Below are 19,219 nucleotides of genomic sequence, written 5' to 3' on the forward strand. Positions count from 1 at the left end.
GATATGGGTTGTGCTTCCTTTTTATGGCTTCTACCCCAGTCCTGAGATCTAAACTGTCCAAGCTGGTGGACCCTTCAGAACAAGGTGAACCAGAACAGCCTTGCGTCACAAAGAATATTGTTGAATGACATGGAATGTTTTATTAATTTATGTGTGTTTTTTTTTTTTTTTTCTATTACTTCATCCTAGGTGCTCTGTTTGCTTCAGTGGCGTGTGTGGAAGGTCTGTGCTCACTAGTATCTAGTGGGGTCTTTAATTCTTTGTACCCTGCCACCCTACACTTCATGAAAGGATTCCCCTTTATCTTTGGGGCCGTCATCCTCTTTATACCAGCTGGCATTATCGGGTAAACCCTCACTGGTCATTAATTATGCTTTTAGTTTGTAAAGTTAATTCAGGATAATTGGGCCATTTTTCCCCCGTTATCTCATTGGCAAAAAGTGGCCCAGTGTGCCCAGATTCACCCGGCCTAAATGAACCATATCAAAATTATTTTAAAATTTATATCGGATTTAGATTTAAACAGAATTATTTATGTCAGGGCTATATTCATGTGAATATTTTTTTTCTTTGTGTACAGGGGCTTGGGTTGCCAGGAGAAGAAAGAGAGCAGAGAAAACCAAGAAGGCTCTGGAATATCCTGACATTGACATTGATGATTTTAGGGGGTTTTTTTTTTGTTTGTTTGTTTGTTTTAAAGAAATGATTTGATTGAGTAAGGGCAGCTTTGCCATCACATAAATTACATTTTATTTTTTTAAAGTTAAAATAGAAAACATATTTTATAATAGTATTTTACAATAGATATTGTTTTACTGTGTTTATGATCAAATTAATTCAGTTTTGGTCTTCATAAGAGACTGCAATTCGTGAACCTCATCTGATTCCAGCATCAGCAGTTTTGGACATCAGCCATTTACAGTGTACGTAAGCCACTGGAAGATAGATTTCCCCAAAAAGTGTTAACACTGTGACTGTGGTGCTATTAAAACATAGTTTCAGCATCCAGACACAGCAACATTAGCTCAACCAATGGCGTGAGTTTGGGTTGGCCGAGTTTGGGAAGCTGTTTTTGTAATTCTGTTTTATGAAAATGAAACATTTAAAACAACTGCGAGTATTAATCTTTGAATAACAGCCATACTATGAATTCAGGACACACGATCACAGCTTTAACCCACACAGGTACAATCACAGTAATGTTCCTCCTTTTGTTAACAAGCTAGTCAGTTGTGTTCTAGGTAATGTCAAATCTGTGAAGCAGGTGATAATTATGTGGATGTGAGACAGTTAAATTATGGCTGTGTGGTTTGGCAATATGCTAACAGGAAGTGAAAATGTGAAAAACATCTTTGTGTTTTGTGTATGTCTAAATTTATCAAAGCCAGTCAACTCAGCAGTTTTATACAAGAAAATACAGCAGAATAAAGGGATGGTTTCCAAAACAATCTTTATTGTTGTTTATTTCTGAAAAAAAAAATTCATTATTTAATTGTACAGATTTTACACGCTGTATTACACCTGAAAGTCACTAGGATAAATATCATAAGGCAACAACAGGGAGCTCAATAGCAGCATTGAGCTTGAGGTGTTAAGAGCTGTTAGTAAATGTTCATCTGCATTTCCCTTGACCGAATGCATATTCACAGTGACCGGAAATGAATCATTGAATTAAAATTGCTGCATAATATTCTTGCAAATCCTAAGAAAGCCTTTACACCAGTCTTTTGAGTCCTGAAACTGTTGTATCAGGGTTTGGTTCTAATACTGCATGAAGTGATTAATAACTATAATGATTCATCTTGAGCTTGATGAACTGTTGTGAAATATTATTAAAGATGAAAAATTTGTTGTTTGTCTTTGAATGATACACTGTACATAAATCAGAACTTACTTAACCTGCACAAACCTGTAGTTAGAAAAAAAGAATTGTCTATTTGTGGATTAACCAACTGAACTAGAATAAACTGATGTTTAAGATTTCACAAGGCTTTCATTCAAAAGTCTACCAACAATGCTATAATGCAAGATTATCTAGTACTATCTGATTATGGATTGACTATGCTTAGATTTATGCTGATGTCATAAATACAAATCGTAATGCAGAAATCGTTTCAGTTTCCTGAGTTATAGAAATCTACCACACAATTTCGAGAGCACAGTCAGTACAATTTGATTACTAATGCGCAATTTAAGTAGTATTTAGTGTTATTTAGAGCCACAAATGCTGTCGACAGACATAAAGCTGTAAATAACTACGAATAATCTGTAAAGTGCTGTCTATCACATGTACTTTTGTGAAAAAATTAAACCTAGTGTATAGGAATCCATGTGATGGTGAAAGATTCCCCCATGCAGATTTCATAATGGGTTCAGGTTAGTCACACAAACTCACCACACTGACCAACAGACAGCTGCTTGGTTTGAAATTGAAAATGCTTCATATATTGCTACACCATTGACAAGATGGACTGTTATTAACCTGTAAAATATTGCCAAAACTTTGCTAATGTGTCCGCACCTTGTAAATTCTGTTGCATCTTTGGGTAGGTTACACTTATGTATCTATCTAGACCAACTACATGCATACAACCAAAGGAAACACTGGCTTTTGAGGAGTAAGCAGGTGTATTCTGATTACACGGTGGTCATTATTGGAAACACCTACTTATTAGGCATAATAAAGAGCATTTTATTGGTCAGATGTACTGTATGTTTTATTTCTTTTGTGGCTCTTTTTTGTCTGTTTTTGCTCCGTCTGGTTGCTCTTGGCTTGGGTTTCCCTTGAGGAAGCGCAGGATCTTTTCGATAGTGGCTTCTTGATACTCATGGGACCACCTGTGACATTGAGAAGAGATTTACGTTAAATCTTTTTACAATTAGATTATTTTAGATTCGTGCCTCCATTAAAAGCTTTCATTGATCTGGTGTAGAATTTTAACAACTTTAAGTTACTGAGCAGAGGAAAGCATATTGTATGTCATAGAATGACTAAACATGTTTTGTCAGGCAGAGTGTTGACTCACTTAATGCCATTAAATTTGAGGATGCTGCTCATGTCCTCTGGCAGAGAGGCCGGATCAGGCCACACAAAGTTATCAGTGACAGGAACAATGTTCTTCTTCCCAATCAGGGCGGTGACAATCTCCTGTGGATAACATAAATCAAAATGTTTATCCTCACATGGCTGATTGACAATATTAATACACCTAATTACATATTTCAAGGTGTTGGCAGAAGGACGTTTTGGCATCTTCTGAGAACAGATTCTCCAATAGAGATTCTAATTGGAATAATGACTGAAGCTTTCAGGAGTGCATTTTCAGTCTGGTTTCAGCATTTGACTTGAACCTTGAGTAAATATGGCTTTATTTTAGTGCTGGGCAATGATTAATCGCATCCAAAATAAAAGTTTTTGTTTATATAATATATGTGTTTACTGTATATATTTATTATGTATATATAAAAACATACAGTATATATTAAAAAAATATTTACATGTATATATTTATATTTATAAAATTTATATTATATATAAATATATTTAATATATAAACATTACATATTTTTCTTAAATATATACATGCATGTGTGTGTATTTATATATACCTAATAAATATAGACAGTACACACACGTACTTATGAGAGTACAGTTTGATCAAAGAAGGATTTCTGCCTCTGACCTTATGAACCCAGTCTTTCATAGCCACGTCGCCCATGCATTTGTCCAGCGCGTTGGCTGACAGCACCAAAATGAAGTTGCGTGCTCGCTGTACACTCGTGATCAGTTTCTCCTCGAACCTGCCAGCTTCCAGTTTCTCCACGTCGATGAAGACGCTGAAACCACGCAACTGTAGATGCACCTTCAGTAGGCTGCATAGAAAGGGAAGAACAGGAGACGTAGGGTTTATTTCAACCAATAACTGGCCAATATAAAAATCTATACTTCTATACTACTATTATTAACTTTAAATGAGAATTACATGATGGCAGATGTAATCTAAATGTAAAAACTAAATGTGCATGTGCACAAATAAATATCTAATAATCAATATGTACAGATATATTTTGCATACATTAACTCTCATTCAAATAAAACCTGCGTAACTAAATAGCTGCCATTACTGTTAAGACACTTAAGAGCCATTTCATTTGAGTTCTGACCTGGCAAGCTGTGAACCCGTTGTGCGACGGTAGCTGATGAACACATCGGGGCCCACGGGTTGGGAATCGGTTAAGCAGGGTTTAGCAGGGCGGCGGACAGAAGAAAGGATCTTTGCACGGTGGATTCCATTCTCTATATTGCAGTCAGACAGCAACTGTTGTTCTGTAATGTTGATGATATTGTTCCGATCGACTCCTGACTGAACCAAGCTGTAGGTGTACTGACGGAATCGTGGGTCTATATCAGCTAGCCAGTCTGCCAGGTTATTGGGGTCACATGTGGAGTAATTGGCATAGGTTTTTAGTACACGCAGATCTCGAAGAAACCTGTACAGAAGTTATCAGAGAACTGCTATTGGTTATGATAATACAATAAAAATGCTTCTATTTTGCTTATTTTAAATTTACATCATAACCTTTATTGTAAATGTCTTTACATTTTTTTTATTACATTTTTTGTGTTCCTGTGGCTCAGTGGTAGAGCATTGCGTTAGCAGCGCAAAAGGTTGTGGGTTCAATTCCCAGGGAACACATGTTAGGTAAAAAATGTTAGTCTGAATGCATTGTAAGTCGCTTTGGATAAAAGCGTCTGGTAAATGTAAATGTACTTATTATTTATTTATTTAAATTTCGCAACATCTAAAAACATAACAGGCTTTCCAGGTTTAAATTTAGTTTTTAATCTCAGTTTTCCAATGTGATCTCAGACATTTGGACCCCACTGTAGAGCTGAAAGTAAGATTAAATACATCAATTTCTGTAAGAATTCTATATTTAATAATAATACTGAATAATAAAATACCACTAGCCTCTTGCGAGTGAGCCCAGAAGTCATGCCCAGATCCTGGATCAGATCCTGTTCTGTGATATTGAGCAGTAGATCTCCATCCACCTGCAGTTCCTGAAAGATATGGTACAGAAAGCCCTGATCAAAACGGCAGCAAACATCTTCAAGAAATCATCATATCCTCCACCTTCATTTAAGGTCAGCTAAACAGGAAAGGGGTGCTGTGTACAAACCTGAAACCGTTCAATGAATGCACTGAAGCCAATCTGCTGCAGCCAGGTCTGTACCTCTCCGCTCTTCCAGTTGGGTACAGATGAAAGGATACGTCTCGGGACGTCCTCGCTCATCATTGTTAATGCCCGCTTAGCCAGAGAGCAGACGGTGGCGTTACTGGAGTACATGACGATCCTTTTTAGACTCTGAATAGCTCCAATCTCCTGAAATATCTGAGTAGAAAGATCCAGGGAAAAAATTTACAATTTAATGTAGGAATATTTTATATATTACAGCGTCCTGCATCATACCGACTGAATGAAATACTTGTTTTTTTACTCATTTTGGAGTGCTGATTTCAAAAATAGTACCTGTTTTGCTCTAGCACACTTTCTCACAAGATATGATGTGCATTTCATACTATTTTTGCTTTCGATAACCATTTGTGAGGGGAAGACGTCTTATATTATCCCATAATCACAAATCAGAAAAAAATCAGTATCAAATCAGAATCAGAAATCAGGAAAAAAAAGGTCACAAACACATGATTCCTATCTTCATCGGAGCCAGGTTACAACTAATCTGCAGTAATTAAACAAAAAAATGATATATGTATATAATCAATCTAAAGTATCCAGAAATGATTAGTATTCTCAGTGGGAAAGTGCCCAAGCAACAGCACTCAAAAAAGTTGCCCAGCAAAATTGCTCAAAAAGTTGCCCTGTGTATCATCAGCCTAAGAAACTCAGTAACTCAATGAAAGCATAGAAAACTGAATATAGTGTCTGCCTGACCTTGGTATTACGTTGACGGGACTTGATACTAGTCTCCACGCACAGATAGAACGCAGCGATGCATTTCCCCTCCAGACGTGTGCCGTCCAGCAGGGGCAGTAACTGCTGCAGGTCTGCAGCCGTACGGCCCTGCATGCTGTCTGCGCTGTCCAACATGTTGCGTGCAAACTCTTCAGGGTCCAATGAGGCGATGAAGGGCTCCACCAGCTCCAGGGTACCAGACTTGACCACTTCTTTCTCTATCTCCCTATTAGCCGCCAGCACAGCCACGGCCAGACATGCATGGAATCGGATCAGCTCGTCCTCTTTGGAGAACGCCAGCGGGAACAGCCATTCGGCAGCCTGTTTTTCGATCATCAGCCGCTGGCAGCGGTGCCCACCGTACATGGCGCAGTTTGCCAGGGCCACGGCACAGTGCCGCAGTACAGTTGGGTCTGTTCCACGGCACCAGTACAGGAGGGTGTCCAGTGCTCCGTTAGTGATGAGCTGCGCAGATGTCTCCTCTGTGTGTTTAAACATGTGCTCAAGGATGCCCGACACACTCCTTGCCAGCTGGGCATCCTCCTGCTCACGGGTCAGGTTCAGGATGACCCCAAGCCCCATACGTGCCACATATTCCCTGCAGAAAAATACAAAAACAATAATTTAAAAGAATTTGTATGCATACAAGCCTTTTATCCAACAAATATGCTATATACTAATATTAAATAAATTATGACATAACATCAAACAAAATGGCACCTGCAAATAAATAACACAAGACACTTAGTCCCAATATGATTTTTAGTGGATTTATTAGTGGCTTTAGGGCAGATTTATACACCCCCCCTACAGCTGTGGCATAACTACGGTCAGGGGCGTCGCACCCGTAGGGGATGTGGGTGTTTTAACACCCACACTTTTCCCGGTGAGAGGGTTCAACACCCGCACTTTTTCTGCAGTTTTTCCACAGTTTTGCACAAACGCCTAACTACAGTCGCTCCTCTGTTTCTTTGGCCGCTCTGTGTCTGCGCTCGCTGCGGCTGCCTCCTCTCCCCCTCCCTCTCAAACATGACACCGGCTTTAAATGTGACCGGCTCATGATTGGCTGTTCTGCCTTAAGTCCCGCCTTTCCTGGTGTGTTAGATTTATCGGTCAGCTCGTGCTGAGGAGGCGTATATCTGGAGTTTTTAACAAAAATAATTTCCCCCTGGGATTATTAAAGTATTTCTGATTCTGATTCTTTAGCAAGTCTACTGTTGTGTATTTGCACAACAGAGTTTTGACTTATTTTCTGTGTGTTCCGAGTGTGTTTTTATACTTATCTAGTATCACTCATTTAAATGGGAAGCTTTTTATATCTTGTATGTTATACATTTTGTACCCCTCTGTCACTGTATTCATCATTTTTATTGTTAATAAACAAACCACATCCATCCCCCACACTTTTGAAAAGCTTGCTACGCCCCTGACTACGGTGAATATATTACCCTGTCAGATGAAAGAAAAACAAGTTTGATGTAGCTTTTCAGTCATTTTGAACTTATTTTTGGTCCTGTTTTTGGTATTTCTCTAACTATCTATCTGTCTAACTATCTATTATCCATCTATCTATCTATCTATCTATCTATCTATCTACCTCTTTCTCTCTATTCCTTTAAGGACAAATGCAGGACAGGACCGCGACTAAAAATTCAGCCCTGACTATAACAATATTAACTGACAGTTAAGCACTGATTTTGAATAAGAATGTGAAGTAAATTTAGTGCTATAAGCAATAATAAAATCTGTAAAAAGTTAACATAGAATTGCAGGGCTATGTTTAATTCAGATTTTTTTTTTATTAATTCAGACTTTTCCTAAAATTAAAGTTTATTAGAACTGAACATATTTACATAGAAGAAAAAGTCATATCTTCATCCTTAATTTGTGTTCATCAGTCACTGTCAAATTAATGCTTCTCATATAGACTGTCCACTGTAAATGCGCAAATGATTGACATGCAGCAGAAAGTGCTTCAAGGCCTTCTGATTAGTTAAAAGTGACCCTGGACCACAAAACTAGTCATAAGGGTCAGTTTTTTGAAACTGAGATTAATACATAATCTGAAAGCTGAATAAAAAGCTTTTTCCGTTGATGAATGGTTCGTTAGGACAATATTTGGCAGAGATACAACTTTTTGAAAATCTGGAATCTGAGGGTGAAAAAAATCTAAATACTGAGAAAAAGTTGCCTTTGTTCAAAGTTGTCCAAATTAAGTTCTTAGCCATGCATATTACTAATCGAAAATTAAGTTTTGATATATTTAGAAAAATCAATAATTTTGACTCATACAATGTTTTTTGGCTATTGCTACAAACATACCCGTGCTACTTAAGACCGGTTTGTGGTCCAGGGTCACATATGTTATCCCAGGACAGATATTTTAAGTATATTTTTCAGGGAGCATGATTATTTTCTGCATACAGTTCCATGCTTAAATGGATTATAGCACCTTATATTCTTTTACAAAAAACTTATATTCTTAAGGAAAAATAATTAACAGTATAACTCATTTCTTATCATTCTAAAACAAATAAACTATGTAAAATTCTTGTGATACTTTGTTTGATATTATGACTAATACAATGATATTCATTCACTCATTTTTAACTGCGACTTGCCTCCAAATGCTTTTAGGGCCTACGAACAACAATCTATCAAGAATGTTCCCTACCTGTTTTCTGAGACCAAAATCTGCTCAAGGAGCTTGGCAGACTCGTATGTGATTTCTACAGGCGGTATCTGCAGCAGCTGCAAGAGCAGCTCCAGACCCCCATCCAGCCGGATCCTGTTGCAGATCTCCTCCGCTACTTGTCGGCCCAATGTGGGCAGGACCCAGGCCTCCTCGACGAGCTGGAAAGTCTTAGCAATGGCCTGGCGGGTCTCCTCCACATTTCCAGTGTCTTTTGAAGACTTGAGTGTTTTGATGGCGGAGCGCAGCGCGGGGAGAGAGCCGTCTAAAACGGCCTGGACGTCGGTGCTAATCCCGGGACAGCCCTAGGGCCAGAGCTCGTCCTCCGGTTGTGTAGCCGATTACTGACATATTCAGGAACCGTGAGTCTGTCGGTGGTAAACATGGAGAAATAACGGAAAAACTTGCTGAGATACACGACAAGAGACAAAAACATCTACCGTTACCAGCTGTTTCTTTGTTATAACAACAGTTCTGATGTTTCTTTGTCTTTCAATCGTGACAAAGAAATTATCGCGTCGCCGTCATTACCAAGCAAATCATTAATGTCTAATGCGTGGAAAACAGAGACCGTTTACACCAAAACACATTATACTGCTGATGTCAGAGAAAAAAAAAACACAAATGATGTCATAGCACTGGTTAAGATACGCTTTAAGAATCCTCTGTTAGAAAGGACCCATCAAGAACCATAAAGTAACAAGATAACGCTGTCAAAAAGCCTTGATGTTTTAAGAAAATTAGACAGTAGTCGTCGGTTGGTATCACTGTATACTGGCAATCAATTGAGTTTTGTCAGACAAAGACGACTGTTTCCAATGTCATTCTGCCACCCTCGGATAGATTCCTGTGAAAGCCAACTGAAGCGATGCTTATTCATTAAAATAAAACACTGTGATGCCGTTATATTTGAAATAAAGTCAAGATCGTTAATAAAGAATCCTCAAGCATCCTCAGCGTCCGGTTATAGACCCGCCCAGTGTATGTCACGAGCCAGAAGCGGAGAATCAACCTCAGCACCACAGCGCCACTTTAGTTCAATGCCCCCTGGTGGACAAAGACTGTATGCAAAGCTAGCTATTTTGTTACAATGACAACGTTTATTGTATTTCTGCCTAAATGCCACAGCCGCAATATATTTCTAATAAAAGATACATATTTTAAAGTTAGTTTTAGCCAAAGTTAAAAATGAGGACAAAATCTCTTTACGTTTTTAAATAAATTGCCAGAAATTGCCAGTCTGTAAGCTTCTTGCAGTGTTAAAACGAGATGCTATTTAACTGAATGGGCTTGTACTACAGGTCTTTTTAAAACCACAGGTAAATTTTGCTCATTTTACTAATTTTAACAACGTTTCACACGAAATTTTGAAAGGGGGGTTATCACCTTACTACAGAGAGCACAGTGTAGACCAGAGGTTTTCAACATGTGGGGCACGCCAGCACCTGTCAAGGGGGGCGCGAGCATCAGTTAATTCAGAGACATTCCCTTGAGGATTTATGAATATGAGTTAGCAAATCTTTACCCATCCACTAGGGGGCAATCTGAATCCCACTTCTAGTCTACAGTTGAGCAGAGTTGGCTCGAGTATGTCACGCTTATCACAAGTAACACAAACAGATAGCCTTCTCAGACAGCAGGTGACTACCAATGTCTGTGTCTTGACAAGTATCCTTGTAAGCACAGTCAGTTGTTTTAAGGGAACGTTAACAGTAAAGAAAATATCAAATGTATCAGTATAACGGATCCGTGTATTTCTTTTAAAAATGTTTATCCAAAAGTGCAAAATGTTAATAAAGTAATTCATTGTGAATACAGTAAAACGGGGGGGGGGGGGGGGGGGGGTTTGGGGGGGGTTTGGGGTGGCTTTGGTGGGGGGGCGCATGTCCTAAAAGGTTGAAGACCCCTGGTGTAGGCTACTGTGCTAGAATGTTACGTCGAGTTGTTTAGCTACAGACAACAAATCATAAAGTGGCACTCTAATGACCTCATTAAATATTCACGAGGTTTGAATGGCGCGTCCTGCTGCGGCTGTGCACACCTCATGAATATTTAATGAGGTCATTATATAGATCAGTCATTCAAACGCAGTGTAGTCGGTGGGGTCTAAACTAAACTAAAAAACGAATAAACCGTTCGTTTTGTACATATTCCACCATATTCATGAACATTGCTCGTGTCAGAGCATGCATCTGGCAGCGGGAGAGTTTTAACCATAGGCTCCGGGTAAATTCATAGTGAGAGAAGCTCGTTTTGCGCTTTAATGTGAAAAAATGTGCCATTTTAACATAGAAGACAAAACGCTTCTACCTTCAGGGTTCTACATATAGCAATAGAATTCTGCCCAAAACACAACAGAAAATGTAATGGTTTTCAATTTCCATACCATTATAAACCAATCGTTTTTTGTTTTTGTTTTTTGCATTAAAACCATGGTTGGTAACCAGTTAATATTTTTTTTTAATATTCTTTGGGCCGACATTCAGTACATGCAGCAATTTAACTTGTCCTTATTTGCCCATTACTATTTTAGAAACGTTGTAATAGCATATGAATGACACAGACTCAGAGCTGGAATACATATTAACAGCAACATAACAAACTGCGTTCAAAACGGTAACGTTATACAAACAGAAACATTCAAATCAACAACAAAGTGTTTTCCAGACGCTTTTTAGTTATTTAAAACATAACTATATCGCGCATGAATCAAGACATATATTAAATAATTGCATAAGTATTATAAAAACACTTCAGATAAAGACATTATTAATGTGATTGTTACAGTACTCCATTAACGCACTGGAGAGCTGGAGTTAGGCCTATGTCTTCTTCCGGCGCCATTATGTTGCTATGGTTACTCCAACCGCCACCAGTGCTGTGTACCTTAAAATAATAAATTAAATTAAATGAAACCTAAAACAACCTTTTCATGTACTTTATGCTCATTTATTTTCGCAACAGTCGTTTATTTGTTAAGAAGTAACTTTAACGGGTCTTACCTGATAAAACGAAATTTCCTGTCAGATGAAAAAAAAAAAAGCCCCTGAAAAAAGCGTTGTTACTGCTGTCAGGCGACATTCTGTCAAACTATAAGTAATCATTTCATTTTAAATTAAATTTTCACAAGTATTAAACGACAGTTGTGAAATTAAAACATGTCTCACTTCGGAGGAACGATCGGTCCTCCTGTCAGACGCAGCTCTGCTGTGCACGCGCTGTCCTGAACTTGAGCGCGCCAGAGGGTACATTCCAGTCTATGGTACATTCCCATACAGTATCGGAGCTGTCTGCATGTAGCGTATTATATCTCTCTTGGGTTGTTTAAGCGACAGATTTAAGATGTCCAGACTAAAGACGTTTAAATGAGCATATTTAAGTATTAAGCGGCATGTAAATCATTAATATTTATCATAATTTTATTGGTAATACCATTATGTGCCTAGGACGTGCCAGCTACGTTGCCAGCCAGTAAATCGTGAAATTACCAAAAAGTACCAATCCATTACGTAATCAATTACCAATCCAGAAAATCCATTACCAAAATTTAGTTGCCTCCTCACTGGGCATCACAGGGATTCCACACTGCTGGTTTGAATCCTAGCTCAATGGTAGGTCTTTCAGGATGGCTTGGGGAGGGGAGGTATCCAAAGCACATCAGCTTGTCACTGGTGTTCCTCAGGGATCAGTTCTTGGACCCCTCCTCTTCTCCATATACACTACATCACTGGGTCCCATCATACAGGCACATGGCTTCTCCTACCATTGCTATGCTGATGACACAAAGCTCTCATTTCAACCAGATGATCCAACAATAGCTGCACGGATCTCAGGCTGCCTGGCGGACATCTCGGCATGGATGAAAGAACATCACCTACAACTCAACCTGGCAAAGACTGAGCTTCTTGTCTTCCCTGCCACTCCAACTCTACAGTATGATTTCTCCATCCAGCTAGGTTCTTCTACAATTTCCCCATCAACTTCGTTCAGAAATCTTGGTGTAACCTTTGATGACCAGCTGACCTTCAAAGACCAAATTGCAAAGACTGCTCGATCATGCAGGTTTGCATTGCACAACATCAGAAAGATTGAGAAGCATCTCACTGCAGACCACAAGATCCAGGGGGCGTGGTTGGGTCTAGATCCAACCACTCCCACCTTACATTTACCTAAACCTACCCCTGATCCCTAAACCTATTCTCCACCCCCTAGATGTGGATCCAACCATGCCCCCTGAATCTTTTGGTCTGCAGCGAGCCCTACTTGGAAAGATCATGCTGTACAACTTCTTGTCCAGTCCCTTGTCATTTCTAGGCTGGACTACTGCAATGCTCTTCTGGCTGGACTTCCATCAAGCACAATCAAACCTCTACAAATGATTCAGAATGCAGCGGCATGACTGGTCTTCAACAAGCACCTCTCTTTATCTCCTTGCACTGGCTACCGGTTGCGGCTCGCATTAAGTTCAAGACATTGATGCTTGCATATAGAACAGCCATAGGCTCAGCACACGCCTACTTCCACTCAATACTACGAATCTACAACCCCTCCAGAAGTCTGAGATCCGCCAGTGAGCAACACCTCGTGATACCATCGCAGAGAGACACAGAGGAGACCGTTGACAAAGGAATTGTTGAATAAAGTCATTATTTTTGTTTTCTTCGCTTACAAAAAGTATTCCCATTGCTTCATATAACCCAGATTGCACGTCTGGTGGCTGATGGAGTATTCTGACAATGACTTCAATACCTTTTATGGACCTTGACACTGTTATTTACTTGGCAGTCTATGGGACAGTCACAGGCCTCCAGGTTTTCATATCTTAAATTGTATTCCGAAGATGAACGGAAGTTTTACGTGTTTGGAACGACATGGGAGTAAGTGATTAATCACAAAATTTTCATTTTGGGGTGGAGTATCCCTTTAAGTTGTAACCTTAAAACACAAAATGCAATGTGAAATCTAAAACACAGGTAAAACACCCTGTGAAAAATAAATATGGACCGTTCCTTCATATTAACCGTACATTGTGTCCTATACAGACTTTTTGTAGCACACTAACTAAATACCAGTACACTGCTTAAAACTACAATTGTTCAGAATGTGCAGTTTTACTAGTTAATAAGAAAATACATAAAATGTGTAACTGTTCAGTAATTCAATGCTGTAAAAAATCCGATCATAAAAATGTTACTTATGTTACTTTTACAAATTAAAATATTTTTTAATATTTTTATGAACAAATAACTTTTTTCTTTATTTTTTTTGCTGAGATTTGAGTAATCTCGTTGTGTATTATACGTAAAAACGCTGTTTTGTGTCATGGTTATGTAATGGCGTCATCACGCAATGACATCACACCGTCATTTCGCAACTTTTAGCAACAAATCGATCTGTCTTTAGCAATTTCCCCTGAAAACTGTCGGCAACACTGTTTACATGGCGACACAGACAAGTAGGCTACAGTCAGTTTTTTTACGTGTTCGAAAGGAACAAATAAGCAAGAAATAGGTTATGCAAATAAGAACGCTAAACTAAGATTTACAAATCTACATTTCGAAATCTCCCAGCTTGACTTATTCATGTACAACGATTGTTTGTAAGCAGTTGTGTAACGTTAAGGTGATGTCTGTGTGTAGACGCTGACAGGTAATAGAATGGTGTTTATGGATCTATTAATCATTAACTTTTCACAGAGGTCAAAAGGGTTATTTTCCCTGAAGTTTAAGCAATACACTCCCACATTAGTTTAGTGAAGAACATGATGGTGGACTTTGTTAAACAGATTATATCAGACATTTTGAAAGTTGTTCTATACCTTTCTATTTATCACTCAAAAAAAATATAGTTTAGTCTAACCCATAAAAAAAACATTAAACATAATTTTGCTTTGAACTAAATGACTAGTGTTATTATTAATAAACTTAAAACAATGTTACATAAAGTAGTGCTCATAAAACAAACTTTTCAAATTTATATTATCAGATTGCAAAACAATTCACGTCTGCTTTTAATGATTAAAGTTAAACAAAGATGAAAACGTTGCAAAGTAAGTTCAAGTAAACAAAAGTGGATGAGTGACCTCTGAGTCTATTGATTCCTGTAGTCCTGATGGTCTCAGTTATTCAGTTGAATTCATTGTGAGACGCCAGGATGAGGCTTTTTCTGCTACTAGGACTGATTTCCTTCACATATGCAGCTGAAGGTAAGAACACTTACTTTCTATTAATATTTTGGATATATAGTCTCTGTGTTATCTTGAAACTGTGCTCTTTTTTCCCATTAGAGTCGTGTATTGAACGCTGTGAAAATGGGTTTGATGCCACCAAGAGCTTCCAGTGTGACTCTATGTGCACATACTACAAGAGCTGTTGCAAAGACTACGAATCCTTATGTCGTATAAGGTGTAAGTTGACCAGTTTGGTTTCTTAAACACCATTTAAACAAATCAAAACTAAACATGTGAAATGCAGTGAAACAAAACAAGTGGATGAGAAACTGTTCTTGTTGCAGCTCGTGGAGACACCTTTCCTTCTTACCCTGAGGATGATTATGATGAGGAAGCAAACAGCACAGAGGTGCCAAACAGATCCAGATCACAGCTCAAAATTGTGACCCCATCTCCAGAGATCTTTGCTGAAATATTCAGCCTGTTAACACCAGCTTCACAAATCTTGGATTCCTCGTTAAGTGATAACCCAACACCAGAGATTGCCACTGCTGCCACTCCAACTACACAATTCAGATTAGCCACCACCATTAAGAACCCAGCCACAACTGCTGAACCCACACCAACAAAAGCCAAAGACCCTGACGCTGAGGTCTGCAGTGGCAGACCCTTTGATTCCTTCATGCAGCTTAAAAACGGCTCTGTATACGCATTCAGAGGTAAGTAGCTTACAGCAAAGAAGAACAAAAATGTGAATATTATACAAAATTACTTTCTATTTCTTTTAGGCTCATTTTTTGACGGTAATATAAAAATGTACATACAGTATATTTAGTATAAGTAAAATTTAAAACAAAATGGTTAGGGAGCAGTGTTATTTTATTATCATTGAGATATCATTAGTTTGTATTAATATTTTGATTTAGGTATTATTTGTATTTTTTCATTTTCATTTTAATCTTAGTTAAAGTTGTTGTGATTTTATTGGGTTTTTGTCATTTTTATCAGTTTTTTAAAATGTCTTTATAATTTTATTCTTTTGTATTTCAGTTTTACTAATTTAGTACATCAGTTAAACTAAATGAAAATAAAAAATATTGCTGTTAAGAAAATATATTGTTATTTTATTTCAGTTAAGGTTTATTTTATTATAAGTAACAAAAATGTTTTTTATGGCTTTAGTTTTAGTTAACTATAATAACCCTGGAAAGTGGGTTAAAGGAAAATAAAACCCATAAAATCAGTAAAATGTTTTAAAATGTACTGCTGTATTACTGAAATTTATTACTGATTATTTGTTCTTCTTATAGTTCTTTCTGTATTTATTGATTCTTTTTGACACTTTTTGTTTCTAATTTAAAATGTGATATGTTTGTCTATGAGGACAATATTTTTTTGAGCTTGATGAGAAATTAGTATTACCCGGGTACCCAAAGCTCATAGAAGACATCTGGGGAATAAAAGGTCCAATTGATGCTGCCTTCACGCGTATAAACTGCCAAGGAAAGACATACATCTTCAAAGTATGGATGACCTCACATTTATATCTATTGTAATATAAACCATTTTGAATTTGAAATGATTCCCTGTGTTATTTACAATATAATAAATAATAAATACATTTAATTAATCCAAATTATTTAATCTGTTTCACTGAATGATTGTAAATGACAATATGATTTATTATTCCCAGGGTAAAAAATACTGGAGGTTTGAAGATGGAGTACTAGATGAAGATTTCCCACGAGAAATATCTGTGGGATTTGAGAAGATACCGGACCATCTGGATGCTGCCTTTGCCATTCCTGCTCACAGCCATCATGGCAAAGAGAAGGTTTATTTTTTTAAAGGTTTGTGCTTAACCTAAAGAATACATCTAGATTTACTGACATGTTCATTTAACTTTACTAAACAAAGCATACGTTCCTTCTTTCTAGGAGACCAGTATTACCAGTATGAGTTCAAGCACCAGCCATCCCATGAGGAGTGCGTTCAGATATCACTGAGATCTCCCTCAGCACTCTTCCGCAGATACACTAATATTTACTATGACCGATGGGTTGAGCACTTCAACCAGCTCTTTGGTGGAGGTAATATTCTTTTAGAGAAAGTTACCAAAATACATTGAACCTTAGACAGCTTCCATAACTCAGTTTTAATTACTTTCTTCCAGCTCACAGTCATCATGGTGGCCATCACTTCATCAACAAAGACTGGATTGGAATCAAATCTCCTGTGGATGCTGTGCTAGCCGGCAGACTCTACATCACTCCGAGATGGCCCAGCAGAAGGCGTCAGGACAGAAATCGGCAGGATTGGGACCAGCAGTGGGGACAACGGTATGGGCAGCAGTGGAACCAACGTTATGGGCAGGAGTGGGACCAGCAGCGGGGCTCCAGGCGCAGGCAGAATAGGTCACCATATTGGGAGACTATGGCAGAGAGGGGCATCAGCATTGGACAGGAGTTTGCTCAGAGGTTTGGGCAGGACAGGTGGCGAGACCAGGACAGACGCAGAGACTATTATCATAGACAAAATGATTATGATTATGACTACAGATACAGACCTTCAGAAGACATCGCCTATGACATACTGCGCAGGAGTCAGCCTTTACAGAGTGTCTACTTCTTCAAAGGAGGTATTTATATGACATGATTATTATATTATATTATTCAAAGAGGGAACTGAAATCAACATGATTATTATATTATATTACATATTCAGATTCAAACTTTTTGTTTACAGATATGTACTACAGAGTGAATCTCCGAACGAGGCGGGTTGACTATGCAAACCCTCCATATCCAAGATCTATTGGAAAATACTGGCTTGGCTGCAAAGACAAGCCAGGAGCAGAAAAGAGATGAGTCCAACTGTATTTATCATACAAGAAAAATTATCTGCATTTGTACGGTCAATGAGAAAGGTGATCAGTAGACCCTTTTAGAATCTCTCCACAAATAGAATGACCTTCATAATGTTATTTTCTACAGGTCGTCCTCCCCTAGAGATTAATCTACTCCCTAATTGTTGTGTTGATTAAATAATCTTAATGGACACCATGCAATTTTCAGTCTCAAACATCTCAAATAAACACTATTATCAAAAAATGATACTCTGATTTTCATTGAGAATTAAAGTAATTGCATGAGAGGAATACATTTTTTTACTGACGTTTACAAAAGCCTAAAGTTGCTATGAACTTTGCAACAGCTTTAGTGAGGAACAGTTTTGCAATCCTTGTAGCAGTTTTTTATGTATATAACATTATGGCAATGTGTACGTTATTTTATTATGTTATACCTTTGAAAGTCCTCTGAAGGATATTAACAGCCTTTTCAACACAGTGAAACAGTCTTTCTTGTCATTTTTGTCTTGTCATTTGCTGCAAACAACCAATGCCATTTACATTTCCAGTCAGTGTTTTGGCACAATTCTTCCATTTATTGTGGTTTCTTGCACTTTCCAAGGAAAACACTGAGCTTACTGCCAATATCAGGCAATTGAATTCATTTACATCACACTAAGTAATCAGTGCCAAGAACAACTTCGCTGGATAAATAAGGATTAATCCTTATTTATCGTGCATAGAGAAAAAGATGTCAAAAACCAAGATATGCAATTACACAGAAACTTTTACAGCCCTAAGAAAAAAGGCATTTTGAGTAGAACCAGGAAGTATCTGTCAGGTTCTTTCAAAACAATTCTATTTTTTCCAAACGGTTATGAAAGTTATCTCATGGAAAATTGCTGCAGGGTTTATATATTGGCTCAGGATTGAGCTACACTACTGTTCAAAGGTTTGAGGTTGGTAATAGGGGTGCACAATAAATATCGGCCGATAATAAATGCGCATCTCGTCCGTAACACCAGTTATCTAATCAACGGTAAATTCCATCAGGTGCGTGATTTCACATAGAGCAGCTGTTACTACACAGAGCCATTGTTAATTGACAAGCTGCGCAAATCCACACTGATAATGAACGTGGATTTGCGCAGCTTGTCAGGCTTTACTGAAGAGATGCGCATTAATTATCGGCCGATATTTGTTGTGCACCCCTAGTTGGAAAGAATGCTTTTGAAAGATGTCTCTTAGACTCACTAAGGCTGCATTTATTTGATCAAAATAAAGTAAAAAAAAAAAAAAAAAAAAACAGTGAAATATTACAATTTACAATAACTTTTCTATTTGAATATATTTTAAAATGTGATTTATGCCTGTAATGGTAAAGCTGAATTTTCAGCATCGTTACTCCAGTCTTCAGTGTCACATAATCCTTCAAAAATCATTCTAATATGCTGAATTGCTGCTCAAGAAATATTTCTTATTATTATCAATGTTGAAGAATAGACTGAATAAAATCTTACTGACCCTAAAC

General features: G+C 37.9%; 3 protein-coding genes across 3 annotated transcripts in view; 2 read left to right on the top strand and 1 right to left on the bottom strand.

Annotated features, from left to right (window-relative positions):
- The window catches only part of slc46a1 (solute carrier family 46 member 1), a 5,320-nt gene extending 3,877 nt beyond the window's left edge, over positions 1-1,443 (top strand). The window contains exons 4-6 of the mRNA XM_042739642.1: positions 1-84; positions 190-346; positions 581-1,443. Coding sequence (XP_042595576.1) covers positions 1-84; positions 190-346; positions 581-644 — 305 coding nt within the window. The 3' untranslated portion in view covers positions 645-1,443. The remainder of the gene's footprint in view (positions 85-189; positions 347-580) is intronic.
- Positions 1,444-2,636: 1,193 nt separating this feature from the next.
- Positions 2,637-9,795, bottom strand: sarm1 (sterile alpha and TIR motif containing 1). The gene is given in 9 exon segments (XM_042739641.1): positions 2,637-2,838; positions 3,027-3,148; positions 3,684-3,873; positions 4,165-4,491; positions 4,974-5,065; positions 5,185-5,397; positions 5,959-6,577; positions 8,654-8,975; positions 8,978-9,795. Coding segments are annotated over 9 exon segments (2,136 nt in total). The 5' UTR covers positions 9,108-9,795; the 3' UTR covers positions 2,637-2,717.
- Positions 9,796-14,036: 4,241 nt separating this feature from the next.
- On the top strand, positions 14,037-18,188 carry vtna (vitronectin a). The gene is made up of 9 exons (XM_042739644.1): positions 14,037-14,126; positions 14,778-14,876; positions 14,958-15,077; positions 15,185-15,559; positions 16,224-16,363; positions 16,534-16,690; positions 16,778-16,930; positions 17,014-17,478; positions 17,586-18,188. The coding sequence occupies exons 2-9, from the start codon at positions 14,825-14,827 to the stop codon at positions 17,705-17,707; spliced, it is 1,584 nt and encodes a 527-aa protein (XP_042595578.1). The 5' UTR covers positions 14,037-14,126; positions 14,778-14,824; the 3' UTR covers positions 17,708-18,188.
- The last annotated feature ends 1,031 nt before the right edge of the window (positions 18,189-19,219 follow it).

This window comes from Cyprinus carpio, chromosome B15 (assembly GCF_018340385.1).
Source record: "Cyprinus carpio isolate SPL01 chromosome B15, ASM1834038v1, whole genome shotgun sequence".
Taxonomy (NCBI): Eukaryota; Metazoa; Chordata; class Actinopteri; order Cypriniformes; family Cyprinidae; genus Cyprinus; species Cyprinus carpio.

Bases quoted from the DNA above. Each gene is read 5' to 3' on its own strand.
- vtna (XM_042739644.1), top strand. From the start codon at position 14,825: ATGAGGCTTTTTCTGCTACTAGGACTGATTTCCTTCACATATGCAGCT. The intron at 15,078-15,184 runs GTAAGTTGACCA...TTCTTGTTGCAG, and splicing joins ATCCTTATGTCGTATAAGGT to CTCGTGGAGACACCTTTCCT. The intron at 16,691-16,777 runs GTTTGTGCTTAA...CCTTCTTTCTAG, and splicing joins GAAGGTTTATTTTTTTAAAG to GAGACCAGTATTACCAGTAT.